The 22,413-nt window shown below is 60.6% G+C and overlaps 6 protein-coding genes across 6 annotated transcripts; all 6 read left to right on the plus strand.

The window, feature by feature from the left end:
• Positions 1-1,225: 1,225 nt before the first annotated feature.
• On the plus strand, positions 1,226-5,212 carry LPMP_130530 (hypothetical protein; the record flags this gene model as incomplete). Its single annotated transcript, XM_010698833.1, has 1 exon — positions 1,226-5,212. One exon carries the CDS (start codon positions 1,226-1,228, stop codon positions 5,210-5,212), a length of 3,987 nt encoding a protein of 1,328 aa, XP_010697135.1.
• Positions 5,213-6,513: 1,301 nt separating this feature from the next.
• Positions 6,514-8,349, plus strand: LPMP_130540 (palmitoyl acyltransferase, putative; the record flags this gene model as incomplete). Its single annotated transcript, XM_010698834.1, has 1 exon — positions 6,514-8,349. One exon carries the CDS (start codon positions 6,514-6,516, stop codon positions 8,347-8,349), a length of 1,836 nt encoding a protein of 611 aa, XP_010697136.1.
• A 1,434-nt stretch (positions 8,350-9,783) lies between these two features.
• Positions 9,784-11,898, plus strand: LPMP_130550 (hypothetical protein; the record flags this gene model as incomplete). Its single annotated transcript, XM_010698835.1, has 1 exon — positions 9,784-11,898. One exon carries the CDS (start codon positions 9,784-9,786, stop codon positions 11,896-11,898), a length of 2,115 nt encoding a protein of 704 aa, XP_010697137.1.
• An 886-nt stretch (positions 11,899-12,784) lies between these two features.
• Positions 12,785-14,059, plus strand: LPMP_130560 (lectin, putative; the record flags this gene model as incomplete). The annotated part of the gene is made up of 1 exon (XM_010698836.1): positions 12,785-14,059. One exon carries the CDS (start codon positions 12,785-12,787, stop codon positions 14,057-14,059), a length of 1,275 nt encoding a protein of 424 aa, XP_010697138.1.
• A 1,136-nt stretch (positions 14,060-15,195) lies between these two features.
• LPMP_130570 (peptidase M24-like protein) lies at positions 15,196-16,905 on the plus strand (the record flags this gene model as incomplete). Its single annotated transcript, XM_010698837.1, has 1 exon — positions 15,196-16,905. One exon carries the CDS (start codon positions 15,196-15,198, stop codon positions 16,903-16,905), a length of 1,710 nt encoding a protein of 569 aa, XP_010697139.1.
• Positions 16,906-18,923: 2,018 nt separating this feature from the next.
• LPMP_130580 (hypothetical protein) lies at positions 18,924-22,094 on the plus strand (the record flags this gene model as incomplete). The annotated part of the gene is made up of 1 exon (XM_010698838.1): positions 18,924-22,094. The coding sequence occupies one exon, from the start codon at positions 18,924-18,926 to the stop codon at positions 22,092-22,094; it is 3,171 nt and encodes a 1,056-aa protein (XP_010697140.1).
• Between the last annotated feature and the right edge of the window lie 319 nt (positions 22,095-22,413).

Here is a 22,413-nt window from a genome sequence, read left to right on the forward strand (position 1 = left end):
AACGCTACGACACGCCGTCACTCCGCCAGTACGACGGCGGCGAAGGTTGTCAGGTGGTGGTGCCGTATGTGCTGGACGTGAGCGGCATCAAGTACGTTTGCATTGGGCGGCTTCACGGAGTCACGGCAGCTCTTTCAACCCCTAAAGGACGAGCGTTTGGCGTGCTGTACGAGTAAGGTGCGCGCGGGCATTGGAATAGAATGTCTGCTGAGCTGCAGAGCCGTGTTGTGGGCAAGTTGGCATGCGCAGCCGGTCTGCACCGCTTTGTGGAATGAGTGAAGACAAAGGAGGCGGTTGCGTTGGTAACGACACGGCAGCAGATCGTGGGGCACTGGGCCGCCTCCATTCTCACTACAGCCAACGCTCTACCAGCGCACGCACGCTTCTGGGCTGTGGAGTGGGCTTGCCGTGCTCATCTTTGTTTGTGGAGTGGAAGGGCAGGGGTGCAAGGGGATGCGTGTGCGAACCACTCTGTATGTGGGCACGTCAGCGCACGTCTTCGTCTTCCTGTCGGCGTTATTTTGTTTTCCTGCTTGTCATTACCTTGTCTTTGGCTTCTCTCCTTTTCGTTTTCTTCGGTCTCTCTCTCGTACTTCTGCGCGCGTGTTTTTCTCTCTCTCTCGAGTACACCCAGTGTGTTGTCGCGCTGTGCCACCCGCGCCGACCCTATCATCTATACAGTGTGCTGCTGCGCACCCGTCTGCTTGCCTCTTCTTGCAGGTATACGAAGAGCGCGTATTGGTGTGTGTGTGTGTGTGCGTGTGCGCGTGTTCGTGGTCAAGACGGTGTGCCCTGTGTGGCCGGCACGTGTGCGCACAATTCGGACGCTACCCTCTCTTCGTGACTTGGTCACCCACCCATCACACGCAGACAAGCGCAGCGACGCCCCCTCTTATCTGCTTGTGCCGCCATGAAGAACCTCTGCGCCATCGCTGTGCGCGTATGCCTGTGTGCGGAGAGGGACTTTGGTTCTTTAGGGGCGGGGTGGGAGCGTTGCAGGAGCGCGCCTGTCACTCAGTCACACCATTCTGACGCCCTTTGCTGAAGACGACCGCACTCTCCAAATTCTTCTTCCTCGCCGCTACGCATGGGCACACAGACCTGCTAGACTTCTGGCTCAGTCTGCCTCTCCTCTTCTCTCCTTGCACATGCTTGGAGCATTACGCAACACACACACACGCACACGCACACGCACACGTACACGTACGCTTGCTGGTAGGGAGTCATGAGTGACCCGCAGGCGAGCGTTGGCAGCAGTGGGAGCATCCCTGACCGACTCTTTCAGATCTTCACCGCCACTCTGTCCGCCGACAAGGCCACGCGGCAATCGGCCGAGGACGCGCTTGCGGTGTTGGCTGATCAGGACCCGCACTTCATTCTTCACCTCTTGGACCTCGCCTGCAGCTCCCCAACAGTGTGCGCTAACACTTTCCAAACAGCGCTCTCGGCGACGGCGAGCGCGCTGCTGGCGAGTGCCATTCGCTTTCGAAACGAAGTTGGCCGCAGCGACTGGAATCGAAACCCTCACTGCTCCGATGAGGTGAGGCAACGTGTGCGTGACCACATCGTGGCGCTGCAGTGTCAGCCCCACGTCTCGGAGACTGTGCGGCGTCAGCTGCTGGCGGCGACGATTGAGGTGGTGAACGTCGACTACCCTCAGCGGTGGCCCGAGCTGCTGCAGCAACTAACAGGGCTCGTGAGTCAGAGCATGACGGCGCTGCACGGGCTGTTTGACCACAACACGAGCTCTAGCCAGGAGGTTGATGGGGACGTCATCCATTTAATGCTGCTGCAGCTGAAGGGTTCCCTAGGTGTACTGCGGGGGTGCTGCAAGATCTACGAGGACCCGTTGAGGGTGGAGGCCGACGAGGCGGACGGCTTCACCGGCCACCTTGCCCCGTTGCTCCTGTCTCTGATGGGGCTGCTGTCGGGGCGGTGGCAGAAGGAGCTGACGGTTCTGGCGGGCCATGGCGCCGCGGCTGTAGCCTCTAATTCGGCCATGGCTGCACCATTCCGCTTCTCGGCGGAGCTGGAGGAGCTGGCGCACTGCATGCGAATCTCCCTAAAGTGTATCTTTTCTCTCTTTGCCAGTCGCTGGCCCGCTTGCTTGTGTGAGGTGTCGGCACTCGACCACCTTTACACTACCTGCGCAGTGACGCCGATTCAAGCTTTTCAGCAGGTGGTTTTGCCGCTCTGCCAAGCGAGACTGGGGAACGCGCTGCACCACCCGGCCGAGGCGAACATGTCGGTCACGCAGCTCCGCGGTGATCACTTCTCTGACTTCCAGCAGTCCGCCATGTTTACACTGCTCAAGTGGGTCATGCACATTGCCTACAAGCTCACCCAGGAGTTTGCGTCACCGAAGAGCTGCGAGCGACGTTGCCGCACGGTGGGGAAGCACTTTGCCTCCCAGTACCTGCAGCCCACCGTCGAGGCCGCCTTGATGCTTGTGCGATGGCACGCCGACCCGCCGCTCGCCCTAACTTCCAAAGCATACATCCTCGCGCTGGAGGTGCTGATGCTCGCAACCCACCACAAAGCCGTGTACGCGAGCGTGCTGCACCCCAGCTCCGAAGAGCTCATGACGGTGCTCCTCTTCCCCCGCCTCGCCTTCACGACCGAGGACGAGGAGCTGTGGTACGACAACCCGGAGGAGTACGTGCGCAGGCAGCTGAACCCCGTCGGTGACTTGTACAGCGCCAAAGTGGTGTCGACGAGCCTCCTCATGTCCCTTGCCGGCGGCACGAAGAAGTTCCACGACAAGAGCCTCTTCCTGTCTCTCATGAACTTCTTGCTGAACCAGCTGCAAGCTTACGTCGGTGCGGCCGCGCAAGCGACGAGTGATGGCGCCGACGTCTATACCCCCGCTATGGAGGCGGCGCGCCGCATCGATGCCGTTCTTTACTGCTTCTACCACTTTAAGAAGGTCCTGCTAGCCATGCACTTTGGTGACGACAAGCTGGAGTACATCCTGTCGACCTTCGCGGTGCCGGTGACGCAGTACTCGCTTGGATTCCTGCGCGCGCGTGCGGTTCTGGTCCTCAGTGCGTTTGCGCCGTCGCTTCAGTGGAGTGGTCCACCGGCATACCAGCATGCTCTTCAGCCAGTACTGCATCTACTGAACGACAGCGAGGCACCGGTGCGTGTGCAGGCCTGTGTGTGCTTCTCGCGCCTCGTCTGTCACCCATTCGCGCGCGACATCATCAGCCCTTGCATTGCCGAGCTCATCCAGCACTACTTCAATGTGATGCGGATGATGGACAACGAGGCGGTGGTGCGGACTCTCCGCAAGACCATCTCGTTCTACAAGAACACGCTGTCCCAGTGGGCGCTGGAGCTGACGGAGATGCTGGTGAACCACTTTGCTGTTGTGCTGGAGCGTGTAACGACCAAGTACAACGCGTTGGAGTCGAAGGCGCCGTCAACGGCGCAGACGACGGGTGGCGATGGAAAAGACGAGCTGTTCCTCGACAACGACGACTTTGCAGATGTGTTGATGGCTGCCGACGAGCTTCTGGAGACGCTCACTACGCTTGTTAGAGCGCTTCCAGAGAGTGCGGCTACCGTGGTGGCGCGCCAGGCTGCCGCTGATCTATTGGCACATGTACCTGGCGCATCGTCCTCCTCACCATCTGCGGTGGCCCCACGCCTGTCGCCCGAGGTGCTCCAGCAGGACATCTTCGTGCAAACGCAGCTGCGTGTTGCCCCAATGCTGTTTGTGATCCTTGGCCACCAAGGCGGCAGCTCCTATGGCTTCATGGACCCCGCCCTGTCGCTTCTCACCACCCTCATCGCGCGCAGTCCAGCCATCGCGCCGCCCATGTGGAAAGTACTGTGGTGCTTCTACCAGCTGATCATCCGAGGCGGCGCTGTCGACTACATCCAGCAGCTGCTCCCTCCGATCGACAACTTCATCTCCGTCGAACCGGTCTCCTTCCTGTATGGCACACTAGCGGAGTTGTCGCGCGAGCCGTTGCCGGCAGCCGTGCCGGCGGAGGAGGCAGCCAAGACGCCGGCGCAGCTGGTCTTAGCCATGTGCGAAGCGGTGCTGGCGAGCACGACGCTACGGGAGCGCGAAGTGGCTGCAGTGCCGAAGCTGTTCGACGCGCTTGTGCAGTACAGCTGGGCAGCCTCGGCAGCGGCGGCAATGACTGTTGCATCCGCAGAGACGGCCCATGTATTGGTGCAGTACGTGACGCAGCAGGCCTTAACGACTGCCGGCACACGGCCGCAGCAGAGCGCGACGTTTCGCGTGTTGCTCGCCAACAACATCTTCTCCTGCCTTATCGCCGATGCGCCTGCTACGGTGGCGGTGCTGCACAGGCTGCAGGTAACACGCACGTTTCTGGAGAAGTACGTGTCGTTGTTGGCGTTGAGTGTATCGATTGACAGCACCGAGGAGGCCGTTCTGGGCCTCCTGCGCAGTTATGATCGCAGCCTCTTCGTGTACGCCATTGTTGCGTGCCTGCGCGCGCTTGCGGCGAACACGGTTGACGCCGGCGCGGCAGAGCTGCAGTCTGGCCTGGAGGGTGTCGTGCAGTGCGGTGTGCTGCAGCAGCTGGCCGAAATGGAGACGGCGAGCGGCACGGCAGAGCTGCGCGTGCATCAGCGGCGCATTGTGAAGCTGTCGGGAAAGACGGAGGCGGCTACCCACGCCAGCGAAGGCCACGCAGCGGGGGAGGGGGAAGATGAGGAGGAGTGGGACAGCGAGTGCAGCAGCAAAGAGGACGACGACGGCGAGTGGCTGCAGGATGGTGATGACGACGACGAGGACGACGGCAGCGAGTGGGACGACAGCGACGGCGCTGAGGGCTTTCTGGGTAGTGAAAGCGTTGGCCGTGTAGTGAGCGGGGACAGTCGCTTGCAGGGTATGCTGCACCAGGCTCAGGCGCTTCGCCACTCGCAGCAGCAGGGACACAGTAAGAAAACAGCCGCCGACGGCTCCGACCTGGACGACTTTGAGGAGGACAACCTACTCGACGACGAGGACTTCACCAGTCCAGTAGACGGCATCAACGTGTGGGCGGCCCTGGTCTCGGAGGTGGAGCGAACCGACGTGGTGGCGGGTGGCAGCGTCTCCGTGGTGGCGCTGCTGCGCAGCCCCGCTGGCCAGGCGCAAGCTAGCTCTATCGTCTGCGCACGTGACCTCGTGTACGAGCTGCAGGTGGCCCGACAAGCTCATCGGGCACTCCTCGATGGAGCGAAGCACTAGAGAACATCAGCGATACCTCTGTGGCGAAGGCTGTTTTGGCCTCTCACTGCGTGTATGGCTGCGCAATCCCTCGCCATTCTCCCAAACTCCTCCTATTCCGGCAGCAGGAAAATGTGAATGCACTCGCTAACAAAAATCGACTCAAGTGGATCGCCACGTCTAGGTGGTGGTGGTGTCTGGTGGCAGTCATGATGAGTGGGGAAATGGAGGTGGCGGCATTGGCTGCTGTTGTGGTAGCCGGTAACGCGGCGAGAGTAGGAGTAGGCGCTGGGGGGGGGAGGGAGGGAGCTGGGAATCGCCAACGAGACGAGACTGAGCGTGCGCACTCCCATGCGTGCAATGCATTCCTTTCATCTTGGAACCGGTGGAGGCAGCGGTGTGTTTGCTTGTTTATGGGTGTGTGCACCCAGGCAAGGTTGACCGCTGCCTCTGCCAAGGAGTTGGGAGGAGGAAGGCAAGCGGGCAGCGAGAGCAGCGGCGTACCTACTTCTAAGCCCGATTCTCAGCCCCCCACGCGCTGCTCTTCTTTTCATCCCATCTTCCCTTGTAACACACCCGCACACCTGATCTACTGACTAACTCACGTCTCTCAACTGCCTGCGCGTGAAGTGCCGAAGACCCCTCCCCCCCAAAAAGCGGGAAGAAGGCAAAGGCAGTGGAGAAAGCGGGGGGAGGAGGGGAGGAGGGGGGGTATTCTCTCTCTTCCCACGCTGTACACGACCGTGCTGATCGCTGACTCTCTCCCTGTCTCTTAAAAAGAGAAAGGCGCATATCTGAGCACGTCTTCTCTCTGAGCTTGAAGGCATTCTTCACCGCAGGAGGGCGGTCACCCCCCCCTCCTCCCACAGGAATACACACTCATGCGCGCATGGACCTGTACGCAGGAGCGTGCGCACCTGGTACTTTTCATTTGCTCGCGGCTCTTCACCATCATGGACACACACGCACACAACAACGTCTCTCTCTCTCTGTTTGGCTCAAGCCGCTTCCATCTTCTCACTCTCTCTCTCTTCTCCTGCCCTTCCATCTCTCCCCCCCTCTTTTCATCTCACTCGCCCCTTACAGACACACGCACACACGAACGATAGTGAGGTAATAGCGAAGCGCAGAGGCGTTAGCGTGCAGTGGTTACTCGCTGCATCTTCCACCCCCTCCCTCCTCCTCTTTCTGATTCTTTACATACAGGCACACAAGGAAAAAGTGCGCCAGAGGCCCACGGACAGGGGATACGAAGACGCATATCTCGAGGATAGAAACTGCGAACGCACGGGCAGGCAGCGTCAGATCAAACGAGGTCGAAGATGACGGTGTCTGAATTGCCTGCAACGAGCAACCCGGGCCTGCTCAACTACATGACCCGGGCCCTCCTTGCCGGCGGCTTCATATTCATTGTCACCTTCCTCATGTCGGTGCACTTCTACTACGCCACTGCCGCTCTGTTGGACTTGGTGGCGCTGCTCATTCTCTTCCTCTTCCTTGCCTCCTTTTGTCTCAGCATCAGCTCGCTCGTGATGTTGACTTTGGTGGGCCCGGGTGAACTACCCTCGCGGTTCTCTGCAGCGCGGATGGAGTCATTCATTCGTGAAGAGCTACAGCGGGCCGTGGCCAAGGCGCGTAGCGGTTGTGGCGGTGACAAGGCAGCGACAACGGCGGGGCCGGCGCGTGAGGGTGCCGCCAACGGCTGCAACAAGAACGACGGTGTTACGGAGAAGGCAATGACGAAGGAACGGAAGTGGAGCGATGTGGACGAGGCTGACAGCCAGCAGTTGGCGAACGTCGCCACTGCCGCAGCGATCCTGCAGCGCAGCAGCCACGCTGCCGAGGAGGAGGTGCTAGAGCAGGCCGCCGCCGAGGCGCGGCTGCGCATCTACGCCGAAGACAGTGACTCAGCGTCTCATCACTCTGACGGTGGCACGGCAGCGGAAGAGTGTGAGGTGCAACGGGGTGGTCAGAGCAACGATGCTGACAGCGAGGAGAATGCAGCGGAGGACCACTCCGAGCTGCCGGCGTACATGACAGAGGCAATGCAGATGCGGCGCCAACGCAAGGTCCGTCGAGGCCTGGAGATTGTACTGGTGAGTCAGGCTGCCTGCAAGGTGCTGGAGGCGATCGACGGCACCGACATGGATCGCAAGCAGGAGGAGATGAGCTTCCTTATTCCTGGCGCCAACTGGTGCCGATTCTGCAACTTTTATCAGATGAACGACACGCGGCACTGTAAGGTGTGCGACCGGTGTGTGTACCGGTCAAAGCTGCACTGTATCTGCTGTGGGAGGTGCATCGGCTATGCGAACAGCAAGTACTACGTCCTCTTTCTCTTCTACCTGTGCCTCTCCTTGGCGATGGCGGATGTGCTGGACCTCTACTGCGTCTCGTGGGGGTACACGTACTTCTTCAAGCCATCAGGCGACGCCAACTCCGTCTTCTACCTGGTCTTTGTCTACAGCGCGAGCTTCGTCGTGGTTGGGCTAGGACTGCTGATTCAGTATCTGTATGCTGCCGGCCGCGGAGTTGGTTTTCTCACAGACGTGCTGCGGCAGCAGCGAGACGAGCTTCAGGCCACCCGGATCCACAACAATGGCGAGCAGTACCAGCCCATACTATCGGAGAGAGCTGTGCACGTGGCCGAGGAGGGATCAGCCAGTCCCATGGAGGAGGCATCGCCTTTCAGCTGGCGTACGGCCATGGAGACCGTGGGCGAGGGATTGCCACTGTATCTGTGGTTCTGGCCAACTCCGACGCTGCCGGTCGTCAAGGAGACGGATGACCCGCCGGGCTTCTGGGACGCTTTCAAGGAGGCGATCCGCCTTCGTCTGCGGAGCGTCGCCGACGAGGACGATGTCTTTAGTGACGAGGACGAGCTCGGCAACGGTGAGGCAGCCGACGCCTTATCCCCCAGTGCTTCAGTGCCGTCGACTGCGAATACCGCGCACGTTGCTTCCTCACCTCCAGCAGCATCACCGATGATACCGCTAGCGGCACGAGTGCCGTACCATGCGAAGGGCACGGATGTGACAGCGGAGGTGTTTCGAGCAACCGCCCCGACGGTGCCGAGAGCAGCTGCCCCGGCGTACGTGAATCCCTCGGTACCGCCGACTGCCAAGGTGGCCTCTGTTCCCAAGCATGGGGCGGACTGAAGGAAAGGGTGGTGGGGGCAGGGAAAGCGGTGGTGTGCGGGTGTGCATCAACCCTCCCCCCTGCCGGCCCCCACATCCACACTTACCGACATTTGCACCCACTCCGCTTCCTCTCGGACGCTTAAGCCCCCCCCCCCCCCCTTGTTCGCCCTCTTGACGCTTTGCCTTTGTTTTCATCTATTCGCCGAAGCTCTTGCGTGTGTGTATGTGTGTGTGCGCGCTTCTCTGACAGCGTTGTCTTTTCCGTTCTTGAGTTTGATAGCGCACTTTTTGCATTCTTGCTTGACAACGCACAAATCTGCCAAAACATGCACCATTCGTGTCTTGACACTGCCACAACGACTCCTCTTCCACGGCAATGGAAAGGCGAGCTCGTTTACGACGTCATACAGAGATGGGCTGCTCACACCGTGCTGCCAAATTGCCTCATTGTGTTCCCCCCCCCCTGCGCCTTCAGGGGTACAGCCTGAGACTCATCCGTGTTGCATGATGGATGATGATGACGATGATGATGCTGTTCCTCAACGGACCCACGCACATTCCCCCCTCCCCCTCCCCCAAACGTATCCTCCTTTGCTCTCTTTGCTTTATCCAACTCTCGTCCCGTTACTGCTGATCACCCCCGCCACGCGATCACGACCGCTTATACTGCTGCCTCTGCATCGCACAGTCACTAGTGGCTGTGGTGACTGCGCGACTGGCTCTCGCAGTTTTCCCCCTTCACGTACGCGCCCACAAACTTCGGCGTTTCGCTACACAACGAAAAGAGAGTGACAGGGGCGACACCCGCCCCACTTTTGTGTGTGTTTTTCCCAATTTTGTTGAGGCTTTACACCCACGCAAGCGAAAACGAAAAAAAGGGAAGAGGGAGGGGAGGGGGACGCCACACGGCCAGCCGATACGCAGAGAAGAGTGAAGTCATCGCCTTGCACTCACCCTTTGCACGGACTCGCTGATGATGTGTATCCGTTGCTAGTGCTTCCTCGCTAGCTCGCTCTCTCTCTCTTTCAACATCTGTGCGCATACTCTTCTCCTGGTTCTCTCCTTCTCTTTCTTCCTCTCTTGTGTGTTGTTGCTCTGCTCACGTGCATCTCCGCGTTCTGCTCTCTCCTTCCTCATCCTTCCCCGAAACAACTTGCTGCGCTGCACTCGATCATCGACTTGTTTAGCATCTTCGTCTTGACTCTTCCTCCCTGTCTGTGCCTGTGCGCCCAACTCTCTCTCCCCTTTTCATCCCCTTCTTTTTTTTTTGGGGGGGGGCGCCGATAATGTGTCTGCATTTCCTGGAGCAGCGCAGTCGTTTTCCTCCTCATCCCTGCACGTCGCCTGCCCGAGCTTCTGTCGCCTCTCTGCGCCACTACCCCCCCGGCACCCAAACGTGCGCGCTTCTTGCTGTCGCCGTTCCTTTCTTTATCCTTATCGTTTCTCGCCGGCATGCCGGTGCATCCTGCTGTTCAGTTGCTGTGTGAGCAGTCTGTCGACGCGATCGGGCTGACAACTGTCTCGGCAGTTGCCTCCGCCCTCGGAGACGTGTCAACCGCCACTGATCTTATTCAGCGGCCCGAGCAGGAGAAGGCGCTCCAGGATGTGCTGAAGAAGTGCGTGCTGATCTTGAATAATGACGGCAAGAACTTTGCGCTGCGACTGGCATGCCTGGAGTGCCTGTACGCACTCTCTCAACCCGCCATCCCGGCGTTCCGGAAGGGGTTGCTGTGCAACACAGTGAACAGTATGAACAGCAGCGTGGAGGAGTTGCTGACACGGACGGGGCCAAACGGCGCCGAGAACCTCTCCTCTGCACGTGAAATGTTCATGGTGCTGATCTTCCGCTTCACCAACTACCACACAAAGGTAACTCGGCTGCTGTTACAGCACATGTGCGACGCCGACGTCGGTGCGATGGTGCAGATGCTACTCCGTATCATGGTGCATCATTGTGAGACGTGTGAATGGCCGCTGCTGCAGGCGGCGTTGCAGTCTCTCTACGAACTAACGGTGCCGACCACTTACTACACCACCGGAGAGGACAGGGCCGCAGAGCCGAGTCGAAACTCTGGCGCAACAACGACTGGTAGCTCGCTGCAGAGCTTCACAGTGGAGAGCTTCCAAGACAAAATTGTGGTGCTGCTCACCGAGATGCGCGATCACCGACTGCTGGAGCAGCTGCTGGGGTCACTGCGCTCGTCGTGGCACGAGTCCACCTACCACCGCAGCCCGCCGTCGCTTGCGCAGGGATACGCGGAGTCGGTCGCGCTTGGCGCCCTTGGCCGCCCTGACGTGGCGCACACCGTCACCAGCGCCAGCGCGGAGCAGCAGATGGAGCTGCTCAACTGGCTCTCTGCCTTTACGCTGCTATGCCGGGCACTAGAAAACATGGTCGAGTTCTGCAGGGATGTAAAGCTCTCTAGGGAGGTGCGGGCCCGGTTGCTGGGCGACCCCAGCTGCCATGACTGGCTTGCGTCCGCGGCTGTGCCGGCTGTCATTGCAGCCATACAGGTATGGACGTCTGAAGTCGGCGCAAGCGCCCCGTCCGCAGCGGTCAACGACGGCAGCGCAGGGCCCTTCGCGACGGCCAATACCAGGTTAATCTTGCTAACGTCAGCCGTCACTCTCCTGCGCCTGCTGCGATGTGCCCTGTACAAGCCAGTCGTGGGCGTCACCCCGGCACTCCTCTCCTCGATGGCGTACCTCGCAGCGCAGGTGCAGCGCGGGGAGCCGCAGCTCCGTCTGCAGTACGGCGGCATGCAGGTGATGGTGTTGACGGCCGAGTGCCTTGTGAATATGAACGCGGCGGCAGTGACCAGCCCGGTGAATCTCGCAGAGATGTATCATAGGCTCCTGAGCACCATTGCAGCGGACAAGACCCGTTGTACTTTGTCGAACACCTACAGCGACGCCGGCAGCGGCCTCCGGGCGGCCGCGGCGCCACAGGCAGATGCGCTGATGTCCGTCGCTGAATGGTTCATCTTGTGCGTGCGCGAGGAGGAGTCCCCGTTCTGTGAGACCGACAGCGAGAATACCTCCAGAGCGGTGCTGCACGAGTGCTTTGCATCGGTGGAGACGAAGCTGCAAGACACGGCAGAGCGCATCGCCGATCTTGTCGCGCTGGAGTCACAGCTGGAGATGATGCAGAACCTCTTGCTGCTCATGACACTGACGGAGCTGCTGAGTGGGCTGCGCGATGGCGGGCTGGAGCAGCTGACGCGACCTGGTCCGCCCAGCCGCAACACTGCTACAGGCGCGCAGCCGAAGCCGCCGATCAAAAGTGGCGGCCTGCCAAAGAGGAGCAAATCTGGCAAGATGAAAGCGTCGCACCACCCCGCGGCGTACGTGTGTGACTTGACGGGGAAGCTGATGCGCGAGCCGGTGGTGCTCAGAGGTGGACACCGATTTGAGTACGACGCGCTACAAAACGTTATTCTTCAGGTTGGGCATGTCGACCCCATCTCTGGCGAGTCCATCGATGAGGACGTTGAGGTGGACATGCCACTACAGCAGGAGATTGTTGCCTATCGCGTCAAGCGCGCATCCAAGAGGGGAAGCAGCTAACATCTCCCCACCTACTGCTCTTTGTTGCGTCCTTACGTGCTGCGCGGAGAGGAGGAAGGGAGGGGGGCTCTGTATGCGATCTAATGTAGACTAACGCTTGAAGCTGGAACACCGAGCGCGAAGGGCTGTCCCCCTGGTGTGCGCTTCGCTCCTTGGAGTTTACTTATGTGGTACTCTTCCTTGCCTGTGACTCGCTGTCCCCTTTGTTTGGTTTTTCTTTCCTCTTTCCACGCATCCTCGTGCTTGGTGGGTGTGCTGGTGGCGCTTTCATGTAGCGAGCCAGAGAACGAGCCAGAGAGAGGGAGGGAGGGAGGGAGGAAGCAGCAGAGGCGCAGTCATCCTCCTTTCCCCATTCGAGCAAATATGGAAGTCGTCCTGGCCTGTGTGAGCAATGCTCAAGTCGCGCACGCTGGGCTTCTAGAGATGCGCATGACCAAGTCGCAGCCGTAACCATTGCTGCTTGAACTCTACCTCTCCTCGCCTATGCGCCCCCCCTGCCGCTCGTTTGCCTTTCCCCCTCTCTCTGTACCCCTCCCCCCTCTCCCTTCACCCAAACATCGACACACGCACACTTGTCCATGAGCGTCTACCTGCACGTCCCCGCTTCCCCCCTCCTTACGCCCACACACACACTCTCACTCTCTCACTCTCCCTCTCTCGTGCCCTCCGTTGCCCATTCTAACGAGTTCACGTGCAGCTGTGCCACTTACGGTCCCCCCTTTTTTTTTTTTACGCTTGTGCACCCCTCCTCTTCCCCCCCTCTCTGCGTGTGTCGTCATATCAGCGTGCGCTCCTCTCCCCTCGCGAGCCCAGATATCCGCATACACGCTCCTGTGCGACCGACTCCCCTAGTCCCCCTCTTCCTCCCTCCTCCCTGCCGTGCAGCATGCCGCACACTTACCTCGCAGGCGAGCGCAGGAGTCGTCGTTGCACCTGGTGGACGGTAGGCGCGTACGCTGTAGTGTTGCTCGCCATCGGTTCTGGTGGGCTCCTTGTGGCCACTGCAGACCCTGTGCCTAAGTTGACGTCGAAGCAGGAGCAACGCAGCCTCAACGTGGCTATCGGCCATCACTCCTTCGCTCCACCACTGTTACGGCAGTACTATGGCGACGACGACATCCCGCACTGGAGCATCATCGGCTCCTCCGTCATCACGGACGACTACGTGCGGCTCACGGGTGACCAGAAGGGTCAGGTAGGTCATCTGTGGAACACGGAACCGCTGGATATGGATGCCTTTGAGATAGTCGTAGGATTCCGGGTCCACCGGCCAGTTGGCGGCGACCGCGCGGACGGATTCGGGGTGTGGGTGGCGCAGCCGCCTCGCTTTGACGGCGCCATCTTTGGCCGCCCGCCTACGTTCAGCGGTTTTGGAATTTTGTTCGACTCGTACGACAACGACAAACGCCGCGACAACCCGATGGTGAGCCTTGTGTACAACGACGGCTCCAGCACAAAGCGCTTTGATCCTGATAAGGACTTCATGGGCGACAGTGTGGCGAGCTGCGTTTTCGACTACCTCGACGTTTCCCCACCGGACATGGCCACCATGCGCATGGTGTACTTGAAGGGCGAGCTTCAGCTGCACCTCTCCAAAAACAGCGAGGCCACAGAGACAGAGTGCTTAAGAGTCACTAAACTGCCGCTCCCGGCGGGCAAAGTGCACCTCTCCTTCTCCGCCCAGACCGGTGATGTGTCGGGGATCCACGACATCTTGTTTGTGCATCTCTCTCCCTTGATGGAGGTAAAGTACGACCACGATGTGCAGCAGACGATGGTGCCGCCCAGTGAGAGGCACGACGCGCAACTTTACAACAACGACGCGATGAACAACCGCCCAATCACAGAGGAGACGCAGCCGGCACCCCAGGAGACGCAACCAGCACCCCAGGAGACGCAGCCGGCAACCCAGGAGACGCAGCCGGCAACCCAGGAGACGCAGCCGTCTACGCAACCCTCCACCGACCCCGGCCTAATGGAGCGACAGCGCATCGAAGAGTTGGAGAGGAAGCTAGAAGAGCTCCAGCGCCGCAACGAGGATGATGAAGACGAGGACGAGTATGAGGATTACGACGATGACGGTCACAACAAACGACGCCGCGTGCGACGCGTGCGCCGTACACGCACGCCCCGTCGTAACCGTGATCGGTACGATGACTAGGAGAGGGAGGAGGGGCAGAAGTGAGGGGGCGGCGTCTTTGTGCTGTGTACTTGAGTTTGTGTGTGTGTGTGTGTGCTTGCGTGCATCTAGGATGTGTGGAGTGAAATTTCAAGCTTGCAATGACAGGGCATGAGTCGTTCTGTTTTCCCCCTTTCCTTTTTCGTGCCTGCCATCGCTCTCCGCAACTTCTTCCATTGCCTCCTCGCCCTCCCTCTCTCTCATCTGACGTTCTCGCTCTCTTCGCGCGCGCGCGTTTGTGTGTGTGTGTGTGTCAGTACGGTGGCTGCCGCTGCTGCCGTCCTTCTTTTCGTTTTCCTCGCATTTTCGTTTTGGTGTCACGTCGGTCGGTGTGCACATGTGTGGCTGTCTGGCGACGCCTCCACTTCGCTATGCCGTCTCACCTGTTTGTTGGCTTCTCTGTGCACGGTGTGTCAGCTGCAGTGCAATCAACCACAGTTTCGAAGTCTCTGTGAAGTAGTGAGCCCCTCTGTCAGTGTGTGTGTGTGTGTGCGTTGAATGGACCACATCTGCATCGGGAGTTGGCGGTCTTGGTGAGAGTGGTACGGGGGTTTTACCACGTGCTGTACTCCTCTTCCTCTCGCAGCCTCCGCAGCACTCAAAACTCACCCCCACATACCTATATACATGCAGAGTCACACGAACGCATCAGCAAGCGACGACTCGCCCTCTATCTCTTCTCCGCCGACAGACACAAGAACAGCAACGCGCGTTCTTCTGTGCTTCATTGTATCTCATGCGAGCTCACTGGCGGTGTATCTTCGCTGGCTCACGACGTTTCCCCTGTTTCTCTCCTTCCACCTCTTTCTATGTCGGGTGTCTATCTTGACCCTTCCCCCCTTTCTTCTTTCCACCCACATCCACACACCACAACCACCCATCTACGCCATGTGCATGCATGCGTGTGCATCTGTGCGTGCCGCCTTGATGTGAAATCCTCGCCTGCGTGATGACGCCCCAGTGTATGCGAGAGTCACGCTCTCTCTTCCCTTCCCCCCCTCCTTACTGTGCAGGCTCCTACCAACACCGGCAGCGCCTGTGCGCAGACTCGTACCTGCGCTTCCTTCACCTTTGAGTGGTCCCGAGAGTCTTGACAAGGGTAGTCGCCTGCGCAAAGGATGGGCCGCGGGTACAGTGCCACCCGCAGCAAGAGCGGCCGTCCCACGCTGCGGATGAAGCGGTCCCGTTCCATGTCTCTGCACGCGCTGAAGAAGAACATGAATGCGCGTGAGGCGGTCAAGGCGGGCCACAACGGCAGCGCCGAGGCGTCGTCGTCGTCGTCTGACGCGGCGGCTGAGGTATCACGCAAGACTCTCAAAGTGATGCGCCAGCGTCGCGCGCCGTCGTTGTCCCTCGCTGTAACGGGCACAACCACCGTCGCTGCGAAGGCAACCACGACGGGTGCGGCAACCAAGAAAAAGTCAGTTGACGGCCGCCGTTGCACCGCCATACGCAGTGCCGGCACTCGTTCGCAGTCCACCGCCTTTCGCCGCAACCTGGAAGACCTCGAGAAGCAGTTCAATGACGCCATGGAGGCCAGCGAGGATGAAGAGGAGACCGTCATGAACGCCACGACCATGACCAAGTATAAGGAGTGCGGCCGCGTTGTCGATGCCGTGCTGGATCAGCTCGCAGCGGCGTGCGTACCCGGCGCGAACACAAAGACACTGTGTGACGCAGGCGACGAGGAGATCGCGAGCCGACTGAAGGGGCTGTTCGTAAAGACCAAAGACGCGGCTGGAAAGCGGCTGGCGCGCGGCATCTCGTATCCGACGAACGTGTCTGTGAACGAGATACTCTGCAACGACAGCCCGTACCGCGTGGAGGACGGCACCATCTTGAAGGACGGCGATGTCGTGAAGCTGCACGTCGGCTGCCACCTCGACGGATACCCAGTGAGCGCCGCACGCACCGTCGTCGTTACCACGAGAGCGGCTCCCACAGCTATGGAGAGCGACGAGGAGGAGGCGCCGAAGAAGAGCAGCGGCATGACAGGGATGTCGTCGTCGCGGACGGCCGCTGGCAACGTTATCGAAGCGGCTCGCGTAGCGCTGCTTGCGATGATACACGCGCTCCGTCCTGGCGCACTCAACGCCGACATCACCGACCTGATCGCGGCTGTGGGGCATCACTACGGTGTGCAGGCGGTGGAGGGCGTGCTGTCGAGCCGCAGCAAACGGTGGGTCCCGGATAGCATCGACTGTATCATTGCGCGTCGCGTGACGAGCAGGGACCCGCACCAGGACGTGGGGGACTGCGAGGTGGATGCGCATCAGGTGTGGTGCCTCGACGTCGCCTTCACTAACTATGACAGCTACCGTATCACGCTAGCTGAGAAGCCCGTGACGATGTTCCGTCGCACCCCTGCCGACTTCGCCGCGGACGCGCGGGTGAAGCAGGCGAATGAGACGCTGCAGGAGATCACCAACGCACATTTCTGTTTCCCCTTTCACTTCAAGAGCCTCGCGAACCCGCTGAAAGGGAGGCTCGGCATCCACGTGCTGCAGAAGGCGGGCGTGGTGGACAAGCTCCCCCCGCTGCGCACGAAGCACGGCTACGTGACGGCGCGGTTTAGCGCGACCGTGGCGGTGACGGCGAAGCGTGTGACGATGCTCTGTGGCGCGCCGCCCACCGCTCCTGTGGGGATGCCACCGGCAATGCGGCCGACCATATCGGAGGACACGTTGGCTGCCGAGGTGCTCGCGCTGCTGAGACGCCCGTACGAGTTCGCCGACGTGCGCGCGGCGGTGATGGCGAAAGGCACGAAGGACCAGAGCAGCCCCGCCACAAAGCGCATGCGCGTAGAGGCAATGGAGAGCGAAGAGTAGGGCAGAGGAGAGGACAGGGCGAGGTGGGGACAGGGGAATGGGATTAAGGCCCCGCGAGACGATGGACCTTGGTTGTCGCCTTTTCACGTTTCCCTTCTTCCGAGAGTCGCTGTTCTTAGCAGCGACTCTCTGCTTGCTAATGCGTGCGCGTGCGTGCCTGTCCCCGGGCGTTGGTGTCTTCGAGCAGTCGACAATTTGGGTCTGCCAGCCTTTGAATGGTCGAGAGGACGTAAAGGGTAAACATAACGTGTAATGATGCATAAACTCGCCGACAGCTGCACTACCATGGAGTGATGTGACGACGTGCGTGACAGGAGTGAGTGAGCGAGCGAGGGGAGAGAGGTGTGCCTGTTGGTGCCCTTGTAGATGGCGCCATCTCCATCATCTGCCTTCCTCTTTCTCCCGTCTACTCCTCTGTCTGTCTCTCGGTGTGGACGTGTGCGCGTGCGCCCTCTTTTGCCGGCCCCTTTGTGCTCTATCCTGCGCTCGCTGTTTGGCCACTGTCGCTGTTGTGCAGGCGCTTGGCACTCCACCGAGGAAGCCGCCAAGTGCATGTCGACGAGGAAGGAGTGGAGTGCCGTAGTATTGGGTCGGAGCCTTACCCAAGAGACACACCGTTGTGCATGTGTGACGAGACGGAAGGGAGTTAGTGCCGGACAGCAATGGAGGTGGGATCAGAGATTGGGGAAGGGGAGTGAGCAGCAGCGTTGGCGTCATGAGCTTCTGCCGCGTGCTTCTGCTTTCCCTCTCTTTCCCCTGGCTGGTTACACACACACCCACCCACACCCACACACACCCACACACCTCCTTTGTTTAGGTCGCTGCAGTGCTACCCCACGTGCGGGGGAGCGCCGCACGCATGTGTGCTTGTGCGTCGCTCTTTGTGTGCATCGTCGGCTGAAGCAGGTAAGTCAGCCCTCTTTCCGCTTTCTACTTGCACCTGTCCCCACGTGTGTGTGTGTGTGTGTGTGTATGCCTACTGTATTGCAGGCGCCCACGAAGCGCGAGCACTGGTGGTGCTGGAACGCAACTTCACCCTCACCGATGCGGCTGCACTTACTGATGTTGAGCTGTTGCCACCATCGCCACCGGATCTCACTTCAGTCGTCGCTAGGCGCACCCCAACCTCTCCTCCCTTTCCCTCCCTCCCTCCCTTCCCCGCTTCTCACTACTGCTACTTTCTCTCCCCCTCCCCCCCCCTCCACGTGTCTGCCTCGCCATGTCGCTCGCTGTTCCTGTGAGGGTACATGTGGACTCTCTCCCCTGTTGTTCATTTTTCTTCAGCGCACGCACGTCACACGCACCTACATATGCAGAGGCCCAACACCCTCAAGTACACAGACTTGACGCACGGCTTTGCATCTGTCGTCTCTCTCTCTCTCTGCTCGTGTTCTTGAGCTTCTTATCTTCCGCACTCAGTCCGACGTGTCGGTGTGAGCACCCACCGACACCAGCACACCCTACTGCACACGCGCACGTGCTGCCCCTCTGTCTACGTTACAAGAGGCCACGACACGTCACACGCACGTGCGCACGCATAGATCATACCCCCCACCCACCCCACCCCACCCCCCGCACGCAAGCCCAGTTCAGAGACGCATACACGCACATACATACATCTCAGCATAGACACATTCCAACCCACTTGCACCCACACGGAAGCTCAGATTCGACTGAAGGGAAAAGAAGCCAAGGAGGGGCGCTAACGGGGGTTTCTCCGACTACACCAGCGCCCTCTCCCCCTTCCCTACTTTCTTTTTCCACGCCCCTGCTGGGCTCATCCCCCCCACACACCCACAGAGACACACACACCCACCCACCCACACACGTTTTGCTATTTTTTTTTCAGCTGCATAGACGTATTCGCTCTCTCACACTCACAACCTCGCTTTATTCCCCTGCAGCACACCACCAACGAAAGAGTAAGAGAGAGGCATTCATAGACACACCCACACACGCACGCACACACACACACACACACACACACACTGCCGTTTGGGAAGAAGGGGAGAGGCGGCATGCCGCTCAAATCAGCCAACGCAAGCGCTGGCGCTGGTAGTGGCAGCACGCACCACACCCGGCGGTACGAGGGCGGCAATCCCAGCGGACGTCGCACGGCTGTACCGCGAGTGGAAATCACGCAGAAGGGCACCACCGTCACCGAGGAGGACGACAGAACAGAAACTGAGCCCCAGAAGCGGCACATCAGCGACCCGAGGTGGTCGTCTGCGCGGCGTCAGCAGAAGGCTGGAGAGGATGCGCTGCTGCAGCGTAAGCCGTTGTCGTTATCGTCAACGCGTACGCTTAACGCGTCCTCTCCAGCCTTCATACCGTACCAGTACTTGGGGCAAGAGCAGTGCGGCAATGCTGACGACGACGTCGCCGCCTCTACCCACAGCGTTTTCTCCTTTTCCACGACCACGTCCCCGCTGATGCACATGGACAGCACATACGGCGGCAGCTCCCTCTTCTCCCCGCTCGCCTTCGCGTCCTCGCTGAATGCAGGGCATCCCGCTACCGCAATGTCACCCACCCTCCCTTCCTCAGTTGCAAATCTTGACCTGTTGCCCGCTGGTGCCACCTTTGCCTCCATCGCATCAAACACCACGGGCACCTCTGCGCCTTCTGCACAGTCGTCTCATCAACTGCGCGGCGCATACGCGAGGGCAACCGCTGCTGCTGCCGCTGCCGCCGCTGCCGCTGCCGCTTCCGCGCTGCACACTCCGCACACCGATCCGTGCGTGTCGCACGCCGCCGCGACCACCTCTGCCGTCGGTGCGGGGACGGCAGCTGTTCCGTCACACACCCACTCAGAGCCGCAGCAGTGCTGTGCGACGCGCAAGGCTGCAGTCACGGCGCCGTCAAGCGCCAACGCCGTGTACGGTCCGTCGGTTCCGGTGTTCTACTCGCAGTTCATCGACATTGCCACCGGCACCACCTCCATGACCCCCTTCGCGTTGTTGCAGGATCAACTCGACTTCGACGACGCTGACCGGCTCAGTGAGGCTTTCGATGGCTGCCGCGGAGAGGCCGAAATCCCACAGGCGCCGGCGATCATTCTCGCCTCCGCTGCGGTGCCGCCGTCCCCGTTGACGCTGGCTGTGGAGAGGGAGGAGACAGAGGCGCAGAGGGTGCGCCAGACACCCTACTCAGCCAGCCAGCGGGCCTCACAACGCCGTGTCTCGGCAATCACCGCGGCTGTCCTAGCAAGCCAAGACGCTCAGCTCGCGGAACGCTCTCAGCGGTACACCGAGTCTGAGCATGTGCGCCACGAGCGGGTTTCTGCTACCACCGCCGCAGCTCTGAGCACAAATGAGGCATCTTTCACTCAGCACCCCGCCAATAAGGACGCGAGCGACGCCGCCACCGCCAAGCCGACCGCGACGGCCCAGCACCACACATCTGCGTCCACGATGGCCACGGCGAGCGAGGCAGGGACAACCACACACGAGACACCAAAGCGCCGCCCATCCACGGTGTCCACGGCGACTGCTGGCACTGGCAACAGTAACAAGGAGCGAATGCCCGTCACGCCCAGCATCGACGGCACTGCATCCGTGGTGAAGCGCTTGCACACCTGTTTGGCGAGTACGGGTGAGCGCGCAGAGGACAGCCGGACAGGGTCCGTTATGGGACTCACCGGCACCACGCGCCGCGGCCTGTCTGCTTGCGGCGACGACAACAATGACGAGGGGCGCCGCAGCGACACTGTGACCCCAACAGCGACACCTGCGAAGGTGCTGGCGGCTGAGGGGTCTCCGTTCGCGGCGGCTGCGCCTGTCTCCAGCGACGCATCCACCGCCCGCGCGCACCGCCGCTCCTTGTCACATGAGGACAGCGTTGTTGCCAACTCTGAGTCCGGCATGAGCGAGCCGACACGTCCCACCCACATAGTCCATCATAATCACAGCAGCAGCAGCAGCAGCGACGCCCACCTCCAGCGCGCCATGATGCAGCTTATTGCACAGATGCACACAAACAACGCCAAGGGGCAGGCCTCCTCGTCCGCTGCTGCTGCCGTCACACCGCAGAAGTCTGGCATCCACAACGCCGCGTTTGGTGAGACGGGTGCTGCAGCCACCACATCCACCACCTTCAAGACGCCTGAGGATGAGCGGGTCCCGTCGGCCCGCCCTAGCGCGTCCAAGAATGCCCCGAGTCGAAACATTACCACCATCATCCACACACCGAACACGCCCGGCTCACATCACGGCGAGTTGTCTGCGACCACGAAGACGATGAGCACATCGGAGGCGTCGCGGTATCATCACAGTGCTGCGGAGGCTGCGGTAACGGCGAAGGGCGCGCAGCGATCGCTTGCAAGCTGTCTTGAGTCCATTTCATCTCAACGCGGAGAGAGTGCGCGCAACAGCGGCAACGCAGCGGGTGCAAAGGTGGCGACCGCTACGTCACAGGCCCCGCTGCCGCTGTCGTCCCCGGCGTCCTTCACCTCGGCTGAGGCTGCAGGGAGGATGCCGGTACCACGCTCCCAGCGCCGTGGCGCGAAGCAGGGGTCTGTCAACGCCACTTCCGCAGGGGCCAACGTGACTGTCGCGTGCGCTGCCACTGCTTCTGCGGCTGAGTCTCAAGCGCCGGCGGTGCAGACGACCAGCTACGCGGTGGTGATCGAGGGCCACATGCAGCGCCTTGTCACGGCCGTCTCGTCCACGATACTGAAGCGAGGGGTCTGCGTTCTGTTCGAGGAGGACCGCGGCATTGACATGGGCCGCGTCGTGCAGTGCGATGTGCTGGATGGCGACGAGGCTGCCGGCACACTGGCCACAATGGCCTCGGCGACGTCGCCGCTCACCCGTAAGGACCGCCCCGCACCCGTGCTGCGACTAGCCACAGCGGAGGAGGAGTACCGCTGGCTGTACGCTGATGTCAAGGAGGCGGAGTCAACGTTGGAGCCGTGCCGCGAGGCGGCCGCACGTCTTGGGCTGCCGGTGAAGGTGGTGGCGGCGGTATATCAGTTCAACAAGGCGAAGCTCACCTTCTACTACGAGAGCCCCACCCGCGTCGACTTCCGTCCTCTGCTGCCGTCGCTCTTCTCGCGCTTTCACTGCCGCATCTGGATGGCCCGCCTGGAGACCTCGACAACAGCAATGACCGCCTTGGGCGGCGCTGAGGAGGTGGAGGACGTTCACACCCGCTTGCAGGCCGAGGGAAGGGCGCTGAGGCGGTCATGAAACGACTACTGATGGAGCCGGGACGGCGTCCTTGCATGTGGCGTGCCAGAAAAAGAGGGGAGCGAGGGAAGGTGGAGGCCCCCCCTCCTCCTCTCCATGTGCGCCCGCTGCATTTGTGTTCCCACGCGTTCTCCCTCCCTGACAAACGAGAAGCGAAGAGGAAAGAGAGAGAGAGCAAATTTGTTATCGTGAGTTGGTTTGAGGAATGCCGTCTACTGTGTGTGTCTGTGCGAGCCCCCTCCACTGCCAGCACGCCTCACCTCGTCTCACTTTCGCGCCGCCGCGTTGGTGTCGTTGGCGTTTTTTTTTTTGGGTGTTT

The sequence above is a fragment of the Leishmania panamensis genome (assembly GCF_000755165.1).
Source record: "Leishmania panamensis strain MHOM/PA/94/PSC-1 chromosome 13 sequence".
Classification (NCBI taxonomy): Eukaryota; Euglenozoa; class Kinetoplastea; order Trypanosomatida; family Trypanosomatidae; genus Leishmania; species Leishmania panamensis.